Genomic DNA, 18,856 nt, shown 5'->3' with positions numbered 1-18,856 from the left:
TAGTAACATAATATATTTGAGGTACTATAGTACATTACAGTTAAGTTTAAAAGAATGGGTCAAGCACCTAACTCTAGATATTGGCAATGAAGTAAGTCAAAGGCTGACACCAAGGGTATCTGTACTAACTGTAAAGATACTGAAATACCATGAAAAATATTTTAACAGTCATAAATCATTATTTCAAGTTAATCATTTATGATTTCTGCAGATTTCAGTTCAAAACTACATGAGACTTTTTGATGCACTTTTAAGTTCTTAACTGAAAAATCATGAGAAAAGCAGGGGATATTGCTTTTTGAGAGAAAAGTGAGAAAGAATTTCTAATAATAAACTTATATTGTTGCATTGAACTAAACTTCATTGAACACAAAGAGATTTACTGACTTAAAGAGTTTACATTGCCCAGCATAGGATATAACACTAACATGCAAATCTATATACAGTAAAACAATCCTAAATTGAGGGTGTAATTTAGGGTGCTTCCAAAATCCTGTTTGGCTCACCCAGCTAGAGTATATGGGAAGGACAAGTTTATTGTGTTTTCCTGAATGTCCTGCTGGATTCTTCCCCCAGTTCCCATCTCAAATGGCATCAGTGTGAGAAATATGCATTATGTCATGTTCATGGTCTGATCTGAAGTCTTGTCAGAAGAACTCAAAGGCTTTGAATCCACCAGATCCAGGATCATCTCTGATAATGCCCCTGAGCAACCCACACATGAAAGTTTCAGCTGGAAACTTTTGCAACAGAGATGCCATTGTGTCTATGCTGACAGAGAGCAATTCATTGTGTGCTAGTGTGTGACAATGCAATACAGAAAAGAGTAAGAAACACTATATTACAGATACTAATTTTTCATGGAAGTTTCTTCACAGGGTGACAACTAGGAAAAGCAGATTTTCAAAATACTTTTTGAAGAACAGTGACAATTTGGAAATATACTATAAAAACAGCAACAGAGAAAATGATCCAAGAATATTGGAAACTTAACACTTAAAATACTTCCTTATACTAAGTGCATGAAACAATCTCAATTTTTTATAATACTCTAAATAGCAGAAACACAGGCAGTATACATTTTATTTCTGGTGTTTTGTTTAATATCAGTAACACTGATACATAAAGACAGAATTAACATAATCTGTCAATCAATATCAGTCAAGTATCAATCCTGAAAAACTGCTGCCATGGTCTTCTGACTTAGTTCAGTTCATAAGACCAACCTTGACAAGAATATTTAACATTACTAAGTATACTTTTAGTTAGTACGGTGGGTTGGTTAATAAAAACATTTACCCATTACAAGTCTTGTAACCCTTCAAGTCTTTTTTAGATTAACAACCACTTACTTTGAAAGGCAGGGCAGAGTTGTAATTCTCTGGTATATCCCAAGAGAGAAGTACTGATGTCTTCATTACCGCTTTGACATGAAAATTTTTTGCAAACACTGCTGGAAAAGTAAAAGTAATGTATTTAAAGTACATTTTGATTTTGGATCCCATCCCCTTTTCACCAGTAAACATACTTCATGATATTCCTACCTGTTTTTAGAAACCATATTCCATTCTTAGAAATGACAACTCAAAATAATTATATTTTCCTTACCTGAAATTACTACGTAGAAGTGAGCCAGACTTGTCTGATATGGGACAACTGAATTCTAGCGAATCCAAAACATATGAAGATTTACATACTTTACCTCTGCATCAGATGAATCTACTTATATGATGGTTTTGAAAATTTTAAATATAGCTTCAAAAATATCGATATCCAAAGACTGAGGTCCTTCAAAAAAGACAAGCCATAAGCAGACAAATCCTACCTTGATCCACAGGTAATGTCCTAAACTGGATACTGGGACTATATGGACCTGGCCCTTTGCTTGTATGTGCACGTATTTTTACATCATATGTGGTATCTGGTTTTAAGCCTGAAAGTGTCATAATAGTATCAACAGGAACAACAGGGATCTCTGTTTGTTGATGTGCCAAATTGATATCTCTGTACTGTAGAGTGTATTTGGTGATAATACCATTTCTCTCGGATAAAATGGGTGGTTGCCAAGTTAGTTGGATGGAAGTTGAAGTGGCACTTTCTGAATGTAGATTTTGAGGAAATCCACTTGGTAGGTCTTCTGGAATCAAAATTTCCTTCACCATCTCTTCCCCAAAGCCCACTTTATTTCTAGCTGAAAGCCTGAAGATGTAAGAAGTCCCTTTATGAATATCAGTAGCCGTGTAGTGGTCATCTTTATCAGTAAAATCCCGTGTTGTAAATGCATCCATGTCTTTGCGGCCAAACCTCAGGCGGTACCCTTGCAGGGGGCCATAGGTATCAACAGGTGGGTGCCACTGTATTAGAGCTGTACTCATTTGTGTGTGGCTAATTACAAGCCGAGGTTTTCCTGGAACTGTAACATAACATTTTTTTAGCACAGAATGCACCATGTCTTTTCCTAAAATTGCTTTTTAGGTCTCTTTAAAAATTACTTATGCAACAGACATACCATTTCTCCATTCCAGTCCCATCATCAAACATTAATTCAGACCATGCAATACATTGGGCACTGTATTATCTTTTTATATTCCCCTTCTTCTAGTTCTTAAATACAGGAAAGCAAGCAGGCAATGATCCCCATTGACATGAAACCAAGCAATATAAAATTGTGCATCTTTGTATTTTAGGTTTGTGGACTTCTCTTTAAAATAATTAATGCAAACAAACAGAATATATTCCAGAGGATGCATTTATATATTGGGAAGAGCAAAAAATATGTATATAAAAGGTCTCTGAGTCAATTCTCATCATCATCTTAAAAAACATGTGTTTGAAAAGAACTGCTTTCTGCATAAAGCAGACACAGTAGAAGGCATCTTCAGGGTTTTCAGGGAGGGTACCTTCATATGACAACTTTTATACTAGTGATTTAATTCTTTTATATAAATAAACTAATATACCAGGTTTAATATCCTAATTTGATCCTAATTCTCATAGCCTTGTTCTGGTATTTAAATTACAGAAAAGGTTAGTTTAAAAAGCAGAAGTATTTCATCAAAACGGAGGCTGAGTGGAGAGAAAAAAAGGAACAAGAAGGGAACAACAGGCCTAATAAAAGGTATAATTTCATTAACTGATGTTATGATAGTGAACCAGAAGCTTAATCTGCTGAATCAAGTGATACAACTTCAGGTTGCAAGCATGAAAATCCCATATAATAATAATAATAATAATAATAATAATAATAATAATAATAATAATAATAATAATAAACTTGCACACACAAAAGGCTCGCGCTCTCTCTCACACACACACAGGAACTTTTAGCTTAATATTTTTCTCTAATTTCAGACATAAAAGCTTAAAACTACAGCTATTTAACATACGAAAGTTTCAAACATAAAAGCTTCAAACTACAGCTATCAGAAAAATGAAAACAAAGTTGAGATCTTCAGCAAATTATTCTTGGAAGCACATAAAATGAAGTCAACCAAAACCACTACATCATATATTTTTCTAAGAAATCCTACTGCCCATAGAAGAACAATTACTCTTTTCTAATATACAAAATTAATGTAAAACTAAAGATTTTCCCACTAGACATCCTTTGATAATTAATTGCCCATGAGATCTGCATGCAGACAAAACCCAGAAGAAAGGTAAATAATGAATGAATGAATACATGGCAGATTGAGAATGAAAAGGGCACTCTGTATTACAGGAAAAGTAAAAACAACATTGTAATGAGGCCAGTAGTTTCATTGTTTTGAAAATACAATTAAGTCAAAACATTAATTAGCTTTTATTATTACATGCTGTCCTAGATCCAAATGTCCATGAGTAAAGTTCTCCATTTTCCTGCTGCCCCTTTTGTCTTCAGTCCTGTTTGCAATCCTGCAGTCTCTTTAGGGTTTTCCTTTCGTTCTGCAGACATTTTTTTCTTTCCATTTTCTCAATATAGTCTGCCATTTTTTTTAAAATGGATTGGGTGAGATCAAACAGCTCTCACATATGATCCTGGGTTCAATGATTAATAATGTCAACTTGGAAAACACCTTCCTCTCTGCCTCTGCTTCTACCTCTGTCTTTATCTGTTCCTCCGTACACTTTTTCTAGACTCTATATTTCATTCTCAATCTCTCTGAGTTAAAATTCCATGCCATGGTGGATTTCACACATTCTGCTAGGCACTGTGCTTTGTTTGATTTTTTTTTTTTTTAGTGTAACCTATGCGAACTAGGTAACTATGGCTTGTTCAACAAATTGTAATTAAAGAACCCTGGCTTAGTAATATGTGTAAACCATTGAAACATGGACATTGTTTGGGGGCTTCCTAATTGGGGGTTTGCTAATACTTGTTTCTTATGCTCGGTCATGACATTTACATTTTGTTTCCATAGGAAGACATGCATTGGCAATAGAAAGAAAGATGGCTTTTTAAAATTCCTAGGTACCATCAGACATTTTTAATAGACAACACATGAATTCTATGCCTTATAGCTATTTTACCCTGTTGCTCATGGTGATACCATATTCTTGTACAAATACAAAGCTGTTTTCTCTTTACTTTACAGTGTGTGAAATATATCTTCCTGCTAGTCCTGACTTTAATCTATTGCTACATAAGAAGAGTAAGGCTGCAAAAAACTGCCTGTTAAGACTTACTGTCACTTCTATGTGGCAGAAATAATACATTGGAGAACACAGCGTGTAGTAAAATAAAAACAGTCTTATTAAGGATTATTTAATTTAGTCCAACACTCTGTTGAAAACTATGGCGTCAGGTTTTCCTGCTCAGACGCCACAAGTAAGAGTTATGGAACTCTTTCCTGCTCACTCCCCATAAATAATAGTTATGAAAAAAATTATTGCAGTTTTGTTTTAAATATAGACAGTGTATCAATTCATTCATTACAAGATGATAAATGATTTACTGTTGCTGAGAATGATGTTTCCTCAATTGCAAAGGGCACAATGTCTGTCTGCCTGCCTGCCTGATGGTCGGTCTGTCTGTCTCTCTAGCTACCCACCCACCCTCCATAGAAGGTTCTTCTGCACAAACGTTCAATTCTTTCTCTCTCTTTTTTCATTTTATTATCCCAACAGATATACTGTCAATTCTTATTTGGTTCTGGCCATACTTAGAGATATGTCAAGTATAGTGATTAGGGAAAGAAAAAAAATCATTGTAATATTTTAAATTGGTAAAAAAAAGAACAATCAGTTTAATTTCTCTGAGTTTTTAACATTCCATATTTTTAATATAACTGTACAGTATGGGGGGTTGTGTCTCTTCAACTGAAACAGAGGGGCTTTTCAAAATAATTAATAATATGCCTGATGGGTCAGATTTTGCATTTCCCTCAACAACTTGCCTGCATATACTCAAACTCCTGGATGCATCTAAAATCTTGGAGAAGTCAGGCATGGAAAAATCACAATGAAAATCAACAATGCTTTGATGTAGCTAAGAACATTTTAGCATCTCAACTCAGAAATGATTAAAGCAGTCAGTATTGGCTTTAAGGCTTCCCAATAGAAAGGATCATGAAATAGTACCTGCACCAGTAGTAGATACTAATCTAGGTTTGCTCCGTGCTCCATCTCCTTTGGTTGTATAGGCTGTCACAGTCAGGGAATATGTTGTCTCTGGCTGTAATCCAGCTATGATCATCTCCTAAAATGATGTAATAAAAATATGGTACATAATCTTAATACATGGAGTAGAGACCCAGCACAAGATTTTCATCTTGTCATCAGTTATGATAACTTGCATACAGCTTTCATGCTATCTGCAAAGATGGCAGGCTTTTAGGGGTATCAGAAGATGATACTAGTGGATAAGGTTTTGCATTAAGCCATAAGCATGGTAAATTTTCTGAGCAACATGTCCTAAATGTTTTTATAAAGCATAAGGCTAAGCATAACTGTACCTGAAGGGAACATCATCACAACACATGTGCTAACCATTCAGTTTTATTATTCTAGAATGGGTGTATCTGGACTAAAGAAGTAAAAGCAAAAGCAACTTGACCCAATGGTTGTCTTAGCCATTATTTACACAGCAATCATATTGCTAGCTCTACAGCAGGATTATCTATATTCTAATTTCCAGAACTGTTTCACAAATAGATCAGGGGGCCAAGCTTAAGGTCCAAGACCACAAGTGGCCTTGAACTCCTTTATTCTAACCACTGGAGAACGTTCTGACTACTGTTGCCAAAATTAGTGGCAACTTTTCTTGCCATTTTGAGATGGTGAACGTATGACAGATGTAACTTAAGCCTTGAAACATTTTTGCTGTAATAATAATGATAATGATAATAATAATAATCCAGAATTACTTCCTGAAATATAGATTAAAAAAAGAAAATCATGGACCTACCTATATGTGCTATTATCAACTTGCCCAGTCTGTTTTTTTGCCCTCCAAAAAACTGCTGTATGGCAGTTTTTGGACACAAAAAAGTTGCCCATCCTGTCAGCCCTTTGAGGTAGATCAGACTAGGAAGGCAAAGTTACGAATGCTAATATTACTTTTATTATAAGGTTATTGTAAAAGAATCTTGCAAATCTGAATGTGCCTTCCCCCTCCCTGCTTTTATCTACAAGAGAACTAGGGAGGGTCAAGTTTGAGATGTTTTCTCAAAATTACATTTCTACTTTGGACTCATACTTCATTTATCTAATTTTTGTCTTGTTGCAGCTCTTCTTCCTGTTCCTCAAGGTTATGAAACCTATGATTCCATGTACAGTTCTTAGGAATCACCTTCACTGATCTAACAAATATGGTTTGGATTATGCTGTATTTCAGTAATTCTGTAGACTGAAATCAAAAGTGTTCACTTCTGAGTGAATGCAATTAGAATCGCCCTTTAAAATCTGCAGCTGTACCCACACTTATCTGAAAGCAATAATCATGCATAGGACTGTGCTTCAAAAATTTGTTCAGAATGAACTTTCATTAAAGCATTCCTTGTAAAGTGAATAATGTATTTGAGTAATTTAACCTATTATTTGAAATCTAAAATATCCATTAAAGATAATTTGAATATTTGGTTTGGAACAAGAAATGATAGAAAATGCATTAAGCCCTATATGGATATTCAATAGAAAATTCAATAGGATTTACCCCCAGATAAGTGAGAATAAACCTGTAGCTTTTAAAATATTTTAAAAAGGGAGAAGATTAAAACATATTTGAAAATAATTATATACTAGAAACAAATTGATAATTCGTTTTACATACTGAAACTAATTTTCAGAATGATACAAAGGACCTGAGCCAGTAAAAATTAAGCCTATCAAAGTTCCACTATTTTTACATGCTTAATATCAACCACAATTCCACTGATCTTAAATGACTTATACTTGTTTGGATCATGTCTCAGCCTTAAAATGTATATGTTTATATGTATTTGTGAGTGCCCATTAATTTCAATTTCCAATGTAGTATTACTCAGTTTTTCATAGTCAAACAAATTTTCCACTAGTTTCTACTTCTGAATATATATATATATAAATAGAACTATAAACATTGGCAATTGTGTCCTTTTTTAGGTAATATATAAATGGGCAGCTATAGTAATTAAAATTATAAACAACAAACAAATAACAACATACATATTTTACAATGAGCGATGATGCATTCAGAACATCCATGTGTGGAAATTGGTGATAAGGGTTTTGCCTCTTCCCCATTTAAGATACAAAGATATACAGTTGGCTGTAATAAGTATGGGACACCATATTTTCCACCCATCTCTCTTTTTTTAACAATACAAATTACCCATGCTCTGAAGCACAGAAAACATGCAAGTAAGATAGTAAATAAACGGGAAATGCACAGTGGCCTCCTTTCCTTCCTAATGGTCAGTTGTGTTTCTCATGCTCAGAAAATAAGACTTTATTAAGCTCCCTAGGATTCTTCCATATGAAAATACTGAGCTTCAAGTAAAAGGAATTACTTGGTGGGTTGAAAATATAGTGTTAAATATATATGAGAAAGATAATAAACTCTTAACAATGGGTATGACTATTCAATATAAAATACTTTCCATAAGGACCTAGCATTGAAAACCAACAGTTGAATAATATCTTTCTTTAGGTCAACTTTAATGATTCAAAGGAATGTGCAAACTTTTGAGTTGTTATACAACCAACAGCACTGTCATGACTACTGGATCATATGGAAATTTATTCATACATTTTCAGAAAGACTGATTTTTTTTGCTAAAAAAACTTAATTTCAAATTTACATACAGTATATGAGGTAGCCATATGAAGTGATAATGGCAACCTGTTGATTTGAAAATTTGGTCCTCCACTAGTTTAAAGGGTAAGCAGAAAACATTTGTTTTTCTTCATTTAAATTACTGCTCTGCTGTGATAAATTATGGGCCTAGGAGTCATCTCCATCCTTAACAAAAGTGTACATTTTCTCAATATCTGAAGAGCAGTCAAAAACCGTTAAGAGTTTTGATAAGAGAATGTACCAGAGAAGGTAAAACGGAAACCAAGTTATGTGGAGTTGCTCATTTCGTTAAAAGCTCTTTCTTGTGATTCATTGTCTTTTACAATGACTGAATTCATGCAGTTGAAAATCACAGTGGTTGTGGTAAAGCAACCTTTTGGAGATCAAGTGTATTCTTTAGATCAGAAAATTTCAGAGTTAAAAGCCATGGTGAAAAAACATGAAAAAACAGAATCACCCAGCTTAAGAATTCTGATAAGCAATGTGCCATATATGTTGAAACAACACTGAAAGCAGATAAATATGTTCAAAATGAAGGGACCAATTTAGAGGGCCTACTTTGTAAAAGTAGTATATCGTTTTTAAACTTTCCTTAACATTGAGCAAGGTAAGTCTATGTGTTTCTTTAGACTAGAGGATAATAGATAAATGAAATATTTTCACTAGAGCCAGAATACAATCTGGAAATTGAATTTGCTGACTGTACTGGTTTCTATTTCCATTCAGTAACACATGATTATCATAGGATAAGGATGGTTTTAACCTTTCTAACTTTTAGCTTTCTCATTGGATACATGTTTTGGACAACAGTATCTATAAAGAAAGAACTCTTTAAATAGTGATGAAAGTATCTTATCTGATAAAGATGATATTAACAATTTCAAATGTAAAAAAAATGGCACTGAGCCAATACCAATGTATATTTTCACAAAGATGCATTGTTGATTATGCATTTATGTATACAGTGTAAGTATATATTTAACTTGCCTTTCATCAACTATAATGGGTATCAGATTAGGAACTAAAGGGTTTGTTTGATAGTAATACAGAATACACTAGGCCTAAAGAAAGCTGAGTTAAGCAAATGAAAATGATAACTGCTTTCTTTGAAAAAAAACATTTTGGGTATAGTGCAAGATCAAGTTAGGCAATTATACAAATTCAATGAATTTAGGAAGCAAAAGCATTACATCAAATCAAAAGAAAGTTGGGGGGAAAGGTGTTAATCCATGCATATGTGCAAGCAACCAAAAATTAAATGTTAAAGCCACCATACTTTTTTTGTTGTTGTTGGGGGCGATCAGTTTTACTCACATGTTCAGTAGTATCATCATATTCCCACTGATTGAGAGTAAAAAATGTTGGGAAGAAAAACAGAAGAAATGAGGAGATATTTGTAGGCTAGCTGAAGCATCTTTATCCTTCTCAGGATAATCACACATGAAAACTAACTAGTAAAATCAGCCTGAATTTAGAAAAAAAACCTATGAATGCCAAAATGGTATATAGACAGTGGATAATACTTCTGAAAAAAATATAAATCCTAGTTTGGAGAGTTGTTAGTTTATAGCAATCTTTTATGACTGCATTGATTCAAACTGTTGAGATATAATGAAAGGCTACATTTTAGTTAATCACATGCTACTAAGCCATATTCATTTCTATTTTACCTTGTCAAATTTAATTCAGTGCACCTGTTAAGATTAATAGAGGCAATTTATATGTACTTGATAGTTCATATCAGTAACGGAACCATATGACCAACAGCACATTCTGCTTCTTCTATAATTAAAGAAAAAGGGAATTTGAACTACAGCCATAAAGGGCTGCATATTTTCCAAGTGGGAAAATCTGTTCAAAGAACAGAGGTACAATATAATCATATTGTTCTCTTTCTAATCCCTGGAGATTCACAATGATCCAAAAGCATTAACAAGTTGTTCTAAATGTGCTAAAACATTGATATGAATAAGATTTGCACATATGTTAATTATTTAATACAGATATATTCAAAATAGGAGGGTGTTAAATCATTACAGCAAAAAAGGTATTATTTTCAGTAAAGTCAATTTTATGGAATTGGAGTTTAATATATTACAGATGCCATAAAGTCTTTTTATTTAAACAATTTAGTTCAACTCTAATTCAGTTCAGGATATAATATATGATGGTTACATATTGCTACATTTCAAAACAGAATTAACTATGAATGAAAAAAGCTTTATGTACTTCATGGTTTATGATACCATCAGTATGATTTCAGGCTCCAAAGCTCATAAAACACATATGTAATTAAAAATCTGTATTTTTAAAGCTTACTTAATATGGAAACATTTGCTAACAGAAAAATAGATTCTCTGTGATCTGTTATATTTTGTAAGAAAGAATGCAGGGTAGTTTCATTTTATCCATATATCATCCTAGGCTTTTCTTTAATAAAAACAAAGCATCACATATATGATTAGATCAACGTTTTAAACACAGTTCTATTTATTTAAAATAGATCACTGAGTTCTAATATATTATTATCAAACCCTCACTTGCATATATTACATATTATCCAACCAAAATGATGAAATTCAGTGCAGAAATTTAAGCACAATAAACCCAATTTATATATTAATATAATTTAAAATACTTAATATTACCTGGATCATATCTACTGAAATATAAATATAAATATGGAACAGGACCTGTGCCCAAATCACAATGAACTAAAAAGCAAGTAAAGTATTCTTCCAGCATATAGGAAGAATACATTAAATGTGAAATAATGGCAATATACTAATATATGGTTTAACAAATATACAGTAGTATACTTTTCTGATAATCATAAACATCCACTGTGGAAGAACCAGGGAGCTTCCACTCTGCACTACAAGAAAAAATGTATTTTGATTTAAAAGTACCCATGTGTCTCGGGTATGCTTTCCCTCCCATTACAGCAACAGATCCATGTCTAGAAATATGACATATATGGTAAAATAACCTGATTATCTGGTTTTAGATCTGATCCATTTGGAATTCTTTTTACTGAAATAGGAAGGAAACATTCAAGCTAGCAATAAAAAGAAAAGATTCTTGAGTAGCTTGCTTTCCTTATTATCTAAAGAAATTGAATATAATTAATTACCTGTGCATCAGCCAACATGATATCCTTCAGCATGGGTTGGCCCCTAGGCTCTCCATTTTCCATCTTCACATAATGCACCTGGTAACCTCGGATTTGGCCATGCTGTTTATTGGGCACTGGAGAACGCCATGACACTTTAACAGATGTAGAGTTGACAGCCTCAACCTCGACTTTGCGAGGAGGACCACTAGGAACTGGAACATATCAGTGGATAAAAGAATTACAGGCACTTGTCCCAAATAATCAGTGTCTTTTTTTCTTTCTTTTCTTTTTAAAAGGAGACCCCATAAGCCTTCCTTGAAGAATACAAATGAAAACACTCAACAAAACTGTTCTACATTTCAGTGAAAAGATCAAAAAGCATGACTGATGCAAAAATGGAAGAAAAAAGATTATTAGAGAAATATAAAAACATGTAAAAATGTACAAAAGCCAAGGAAGATGCTTTGAAACTCAAAGCATTAAAGTACAAAGAAGTATTTTAGTAATCAAAATAATACAAAACCTAAGAGAATTTTAAAATGCTTGCATTATTATTATTATTATTATTATTATTTCTTCAATAGGGAAAAAGGCAATAGCAACAGGAAAGTTATCTTCAAGGTTCAAATATGAAAAACAGCTTTCAAAATATTTTAAAAATTGAGAAGCATCAGTTTCCCCAAAGATATAAATACTTTAGAATATGTGTAAAGACATAATTAATATCAGAAAATTAAAAAAAAAAATAAAAGAAGAGGGAAAACATCTAAAAATTTTTCAAATTTTTTTGTAAAGAAGAAAATATGCCATGCACATAAGGGAGAGCACTTAAAAGAGTTCTTTATTTTGTTCAGAAAATTTCTATTTTTGCTTTTTGCTGTTGTTGCTTTTAAAAACACAGAAGCAGGCAAAGGCATGTTGGATTTAAAATATCCGTTGAAAATGTTCTGGGGAAAAAAAATGAGCAAGGAAGGGAAGGAATACTTAGATCATACAGAGACAGCAGACTGAGAGAAAGCGTCAAACGGATGTGTTGGGAGAAACATACCATCTTCATCTGTCCGAATAAATACGGATTCACTCTCTGGGCCAGGTCCGACATCAGTGTGGGCTGCCACAGAAATGCGATATTCAGTCCATTTTTCCAACTGTTCCAAAAGGTACTGTGTAGTATCCGGAGTAATTCCCAAAATTTCATGGGGCTTGTCATCTTCTCCATCAGTTCCAGTGTACTTGATGGAATAGGAAGTGATAATTCCATTCTGTTTTTCCACTGGAGGAGGCTGCCAACTTACCAAAATACTAGTGGAGCTGGGGCTGTTGCAACTAATGTCTCGAGGAGGAGCTGATGGCTCTAATTTCAGTAGTGGGTTAAAGGAGGATTTGAGTGAAAGGACAGAAGTGGTTGAAGAAAAAAAATGAACAAAAAGAAAGAAAAATAAATAATAAAGGGCAAACCAAGGAAAAACAAAAATTAAATTTAGAAACAAAGTATTTGGACAGTCTTATGAGCCTTGGCTTATTAACATGAAACAACTGAAAATGAATTAACTGAAGAGTGGAAAAGGATGTTGGGGGAAATACATGAAAATGAGCCTCAATTTATTGTTACCTACCTGTGATTAATCTTTCTTCTTGAAATAAAAACATCAAACATGATACTTCTATGTGTGTATATACCTGTAACATTACTTATCTTATGTCTTTACTAGTCTTTCTTTCCCTCTGTCTTTCTATCTTTCTTTCTGTCTTCTCTCTCTTTTAAATTACACCAGCTTTCAGCAGTCTTACACACTGGCCAGTCTTTCCTGCACTAAGTGCTAGGAAAATTAGTATCTATTCAATCCATTTTGAAAAATCAACACAGAAGTATTTGTATTTTTCCATTTTCCCTTTTTCTACCTACTCCACATTTTAAATTAAAAAAAAATTATTAAAACACTAGTTGTAGGCCATAAAATGTAAAACATGCAGAATCAGAAAGGAGTTTTCATTTGTCTTAGTCAAAGATTTACCTACCATGAAAAAGTGACATGGCTGTTGGCTCTGACTGTAACTTGTACTTACCATAAAATGAAGACACTGTTTAATATTTTAGCTCCTCTTGGAAAACCTCGGCTAGCAAAGAATTGAAATCTACTAGCAATTTTACAATACATACACTACCCACTCACCCCACACAATGCACAGTTACTAAAATATAAAAAGTTGATTGGTTAAAAAAGACAAAATAATTCAAGTAATATAACACACTTAAGCATTCATCCTTTATACCTAAGCACCCAAGTGCCTATTTTTAAACAGATACATTTAAAATAGAATTTTAGTTCATTAGTGGAAAATTATTATTAAAGGCTATACAAAGCCTTTATTAGATTTACTTAAATCCATTCTTATATATCACATTAAATTTGAAACTGATTCCTGACCCCCCAACTCTTATATTCCTTAGAGTCCCATTGATTTTTGTGTGGACACCCCAATTCTGTTTCCCCCCCCCCAAATCTCTTTTCTTTATGACAACAAAATAGAAAGCAGTTATTTGATGAAAATTCATTATATTGACCTGGTAATTTGTAAACAAATTGTTCTATGAAATGGTTTCCTCCTTAATTTTGTTTCTTCAAATCATATTGCCAATGTTTCAGCACAATGAACACAATGGAACTTATTTCTGATTGGACAGAGTTGCAATGCTAATATCTGGTTTCCTCATTTCCTAAAATAGATGTCTGAAATCTTTTTTAAACCTTTGGAGCTACTTTTCTATGAAGCATATTTGTTCTTTGTTTTGGCAAGAGGTTTATATGGAAGAGTAGGAGAGTCTTCCAAGTTTGAACTAATGCTACATCAGAAGTCATGCTAGAGGGGTATTAAATACTGTGTATGAAATAAAATGATCCATTAGGGGACTGATATACCTACCTTGAAAAACTATTTTTCTATAGATATTTATTATTGTCTCCACTGAGGAGCAAAGAATGTTCTTTTTCACAGTGGCAGCCATTTTAAATTTCCTAAAAGATCTCAGCATGAGCTTTCTAAAGGAAAAAAAATAGTGACTATTCCAAAACACTCTTAGAATAACATGTTGTGAAAGTGGATCTCTCTAAGAATAAAAAAAAGTATCACGGGTCGAATATATTTACTTTAGTCCTGCAGCTTCCAGTGGATGCTCCTATTCAGAATCCATGGAATAAATCTAGGTGTGGTACCACAGATTATGATGAACAAGAGGAAGGTGAGGTGCCCTTATTGCGCTTGCTTAGTGTTCTCTGAAATGTAATACCCACACCTTCCGTGCTTGTTAACTAGAACAAGTATAAGGGAAATTAAGTAATCAAGGAGAGGCACCTACTTGACTGCATTGTTCGAGCTGAAATTTCTGCTGTTGATGCACCAAGACCTTGTGGAGAACGCGCGGCCAAACGAAAGTAGTACAAGCTATTTGGTTTTAGGCCTTGTAAGTGGTAAGATGTAGCTGGATCAATAGAAATTCTTTGCTGAATGAAAAATAATAAATAAAGGGAGAATGCGTTAATACTAAATTGTTTGTGCTTCTGACCAAATTTTTTCTAATGTTCAACCATAAAATTAAGTATCTTACAACAGAAACTGAACATTATTGAAACTTCTATGTGTAGCTACAAATTCATGCCTTAATTATATCACCTGGAAGGCTCTTATTGCACTGAGACCAACCCTGACAAAACTGCACATGGCTGGCAGTAACTGGTACCAGCTTGTACACATTGCGTATGACAATCTACATAAAGAAAAGATCCTATATGGACCAATTACTACATTTCTTCCATCAACAATTTATGTAAATGGAAATTTCTTTCAACTAAGTCTAAGTTGTAATTAAGACATAAAGAAACAGATTCTTCAAAATCACTGCTCTGTTTCAAAACTTACTGTGAGTCACAGCTTGCTATGTAAATCACACAAATGAATATAGTTATTCTATTTATTCCCTCCCTTCCTCCCTCCCTTCAAGTCAGGGACTAGCCCCTGAAATTTTCCTGGCAAGGTTTTGGAAGTGGTTTGGCACTGACTTCTTCCTAGGGCAGAGAACATGTGACTGGCCCAAGATCGCCCAGCTGTCTTCATGCCCAAGGCAGGATTAGAACTCATGGTCTCCTGGTTTCTAGCCCCATGCTCTTAACTTCTACATCAAACGGAATCTCTATCATATATATCTATATATCTAAATCTCTATATATTAAAATTGATTTACTTCTGCATAAAATTTATTGTATCAAATTTATATTAGGCAAGGTTCTGGCAAAGTGTTGTATTTGCTAATTGATATCCTCTGCCCTCCTGTTTAACAGCTACATGAAACCACTGGATGAGATCCTTGGTTCGGGGTGCAGCATAATCAGTATGCAGAGGATATCCAATAGTACAGCTCATTTCCAGACTGCTCAGATGATGCTGTGTCTGGAGGCTGTTCAGGTCTGGATGGAGAGGAACAGACTCAGGCTCAACCCTGCCAAAACCACGTGGCTGTGGCCCCCTAGATCTAGGAATTATTCACCTTTGGTCTTGGATGGGCTGTCACTTCCCCACTGGAGACTAGGGAGCTACCTGGGGATTCTCCTGGACTCACAGCTCCTGCTTGAAGAGCAGGTGACAGCTGTGGCTAGGGCCTGTGCACAGGTTCATCTTCTGCTGTAGTTGCGCCCATTCCTGGAAAATGGAAGAGCCTTCAGAAGATCGCTCACGCCCTAGTCACCTCATGGACTATTGAAACATATGGGATTGCCCAGGAAGACCATCCAAAAGCTACAGGTGGTCCAAAATGCAGCAGCATGGTCAGTAATGAGCAGGCCTCCAGATGCCCGTGTGTCATCATTGCTCTGCATGATGCTTCGATTGCCAGTTGGCTTCTGGGTGAAATTTAAGGTCCTGGTTTTCACCTATAAAGCCCTTGGCATAGGGCCTGTCTCCCATGGTCTCTGTTTGTCTAGTAAGACTGTCAGAGTGGGGTCCCCTCCATTAAACAGTGTAATCTGGTAGGACCCTGGAAGCATGCCTTCAATATCATGGCACCTGCCTTCTGGAACAGCTTCCTACCTTGCAAGAGTTCTGCAAGTCTTTAAAAATGTTGTTTTGTTCCCACACTTGGGGTTAGGCTACTTGTAAGCCCGTGGCAGTTTTTGTGCACTATTTCAGTTATTGAGGGTTCTTTTTCCCTTAGTGTACTTGTTTTCCCCAGGGGGGAAAAGTACACTTTTCCCTTTTAATTATGTAACATACCCAGAGTCATTTTGGAGTCGGGCAGCCTTCTAAATAATGATAATGATAATGATAATCATTATCAGTATCATCATGTATATGTCAGGATATCAATATGCAACGCTGTAGATGCATTCAAATGTGTGTAACAGCAATCAATCAACTAAAATATTCATCGCCATGTGTACCTGCATTTGTTACAGATAGTCCTCATTTAACAACCACAATTGGGACTGGCAACTTGGTCATTAAGTGAAGCAGTCACTAAGTGAACAATTGTGTGACTGTGACCATGTTTACGATCTTACTTCAGCTTTCCTTTGCTTTACAGACCTGCAAAGGTTGTAAATGCGTGCATTGGTTGCAAAGTTACTTTTCCATCACCTCTGTAACTGCAAATGGTCACTGTCCAAGGCAGTCACTAAGTGTGACTACTTGTATATGATACGATTCATAACAAATTTAACAGTTCTATTAGAGTTACCATTACATTTTATCGGATAATATTTGAGGAAAAATTGGTGGTATTGCCTGAGAAACAATACCTATCACTTGCAAAGAAGTGATGAAGTGATACCATGACAGTATTCCCACTATGATGTTTCCTAATGCTGAGAGAACTATAGTAAAGATGTTTTTTGTTGCTTTGAACCTAGGATGAAGAGAATACTGCTCTAGTACTATAATCTGTGCAAATTTTTAAAAAATGCAAGTGTAACTTAGAAGATCTTGGAAGAGGTGCAAAATTTTTGCAAAATATGAAAAAGAATAGTTTATTTACCTCTTCACCATGTTCTCCATCTTTGTAAACAAGATCATAATTGGAGATTGTATCAGACCGTGGAGGGGTCCAAGAAAGTAATATGCTTGTTTCAGATTCAGGTTCAGCTTTGAAGTTTAGTGGCTGTCCTGGTACTGAAACAAGAACACACAAAAGCATTCACTCAAAAAACTCAAACCCTTCAAAGACTGTGCCTTATAACTGTATAATTTATATAGACCACATTTTTTAACTAGCTTGTCTCCCAGAGCTAGTACTCTTCATTATTGTGGTTTTCCTGCCAATTCTTTATACTGTCAAGTTCTCATTATTTATCTGACAAAATGGGTTGGTATCTATCTATGCTGGATGGGGAATTGTGGGAGTTGAAGCCCACATATCTTAAAGTTGTTGAGGCTGAGAAACTTGGCTCTAGATGATAAGCAAAACAAAGGCATCTATCAACTCTCCAGCCACGTAAACTCTTACTTGAGGTAATGGCAAAGGCATGGTTGTGCTGGCTACTATAACCCTGATCATGGGAATGAGGTTTCTGTTTTACATACCTCAACCTGTGAACAATTTTCCCTGACAATCATTAGCCCATTGCTAATGACTCTCTAGCTTATGCCATTTCAAAATGTAAAAAGTGTGTAGCAGATTTTTGTAATGATGATAATTGTGTACATTAAGACAACATTCTGAAATGTGTAATTTTACAAACTGTAAGAAGCAAATGTATTTGCTCTAATTGTTACCCAAACTGTTAACACATTTTAGACCTCATATCCACATCCCAGCAAAAAAGCTGGAATTTTAAACATTTTTTGTCAGATCTTACAGCCAAGTAGGTTTAAAACTGCATAGCTGTTTGTGTACCAGCACACCACTGTATCACAGATTAAGGCTTAAAGTGAGGTTACAATAGTTACTGTTGTTAATGTATCTGTTTTTAGTAGTAGCTAGGAAGGATCAACATTGGGACTGTGGCATGGGATGGGGGAGTAACTTTTTTTTTCTCTTGCATTGTATTCCTGATTAAAATTGACCTTGCTGGCACCATTTTACTTGGGAAGGAAGCAGTTATTGAATGAACACAGTAGCCTCTTTCAGAGCAAAAAACGTATCAGTGGATTGCCTCACCTAATTTTCTGCAGATGAATGTATCAATGAGTTAGATGCAATTTATGTAAATGAAATTCCTTACTCTCCTTTCTATTCCAGAGGTTCTTCTAACCATCTGGAGGATAGGGACAGGAAGACAAAATCTGTTCCACTGATAGATCCATATAAACCTATTTTTTAATCCCTCAAATAGAATGGAATATAATGTGTTTAATTCCTAAAACAAAATGTATATATTTATTGGGATACACGATAGTGCAAACTATTATACATTTCTAGCACATCAACAGATCAGCAGAGAAGTAATTTGAATTTTTAAAAGGAAAACTGTGATCAGTTATAATTCATTCATGAAAAA

The 18,856-nt window shown here is 34.5% G+C and overlaps 1 protein-coding gene across 1 annotated transcript in view; it reads right to left on the bottom strand.

The window, feature by feature from the left end:
• Nucleotides 1-18,856, bottom strand: part of PTPRD (protein tyrosine phosphatase receptor type D) — a 510,657-nt gene that overhangs the window by 150,252 nt on the left and 341,549 nt on the right. Inside the window, exons 9-16 of the mRNA XM_063295062.1 lie at nt 17,395-17,528; nt 14,728-14,872; nt 12,418-12,723; nt 11,388-11,581; nt 9,569-9,595; nt 5,560-5,677; nt 1,826-2,413; nt 1,353-1,453 (exon numbers count right to left, since the gene is read on the bottom strand). Of these exons, the coding sequence (XP_063151132.1) occupies nt 1,353-1,453; nt 1,826-2,413; nt 5,560-5,677; nt 9,569-9,595; nt 11,388-11,581; nt 12,418-12,723; nt 14,728-14,872; nt 17,395-17,528 (1,613 nt within the window). The remainder of the gene's footprint in view (nt 1-1,352; nt 1,454-1,825; nt 2,414-5,559; nt 5,678-9,568; nt 9,596-11,387; nt 11,582-12,417; nt 12,724-14,727; nt 14,873-17,394; nt 17,529-18,856) is intronic.

The sequence above is a fragment of the Candoia aspera genome, chromosome 2 (genome assembly GCF_035149785.1).
Source record: "Candoia aspera isolate rCanAsp1 chromosome 2, rCanAsp1.hap2, whole genome shotgun sequence".
Lineage (NCBI taxonomy): Eukaryota > Metazoa > Chordata > Lepidosauria > Squamata > Boidae > Candoia > Candoia aspera.
This window is presented reverse-complemented; position numbering and strand designations above follow the sequence as displayed.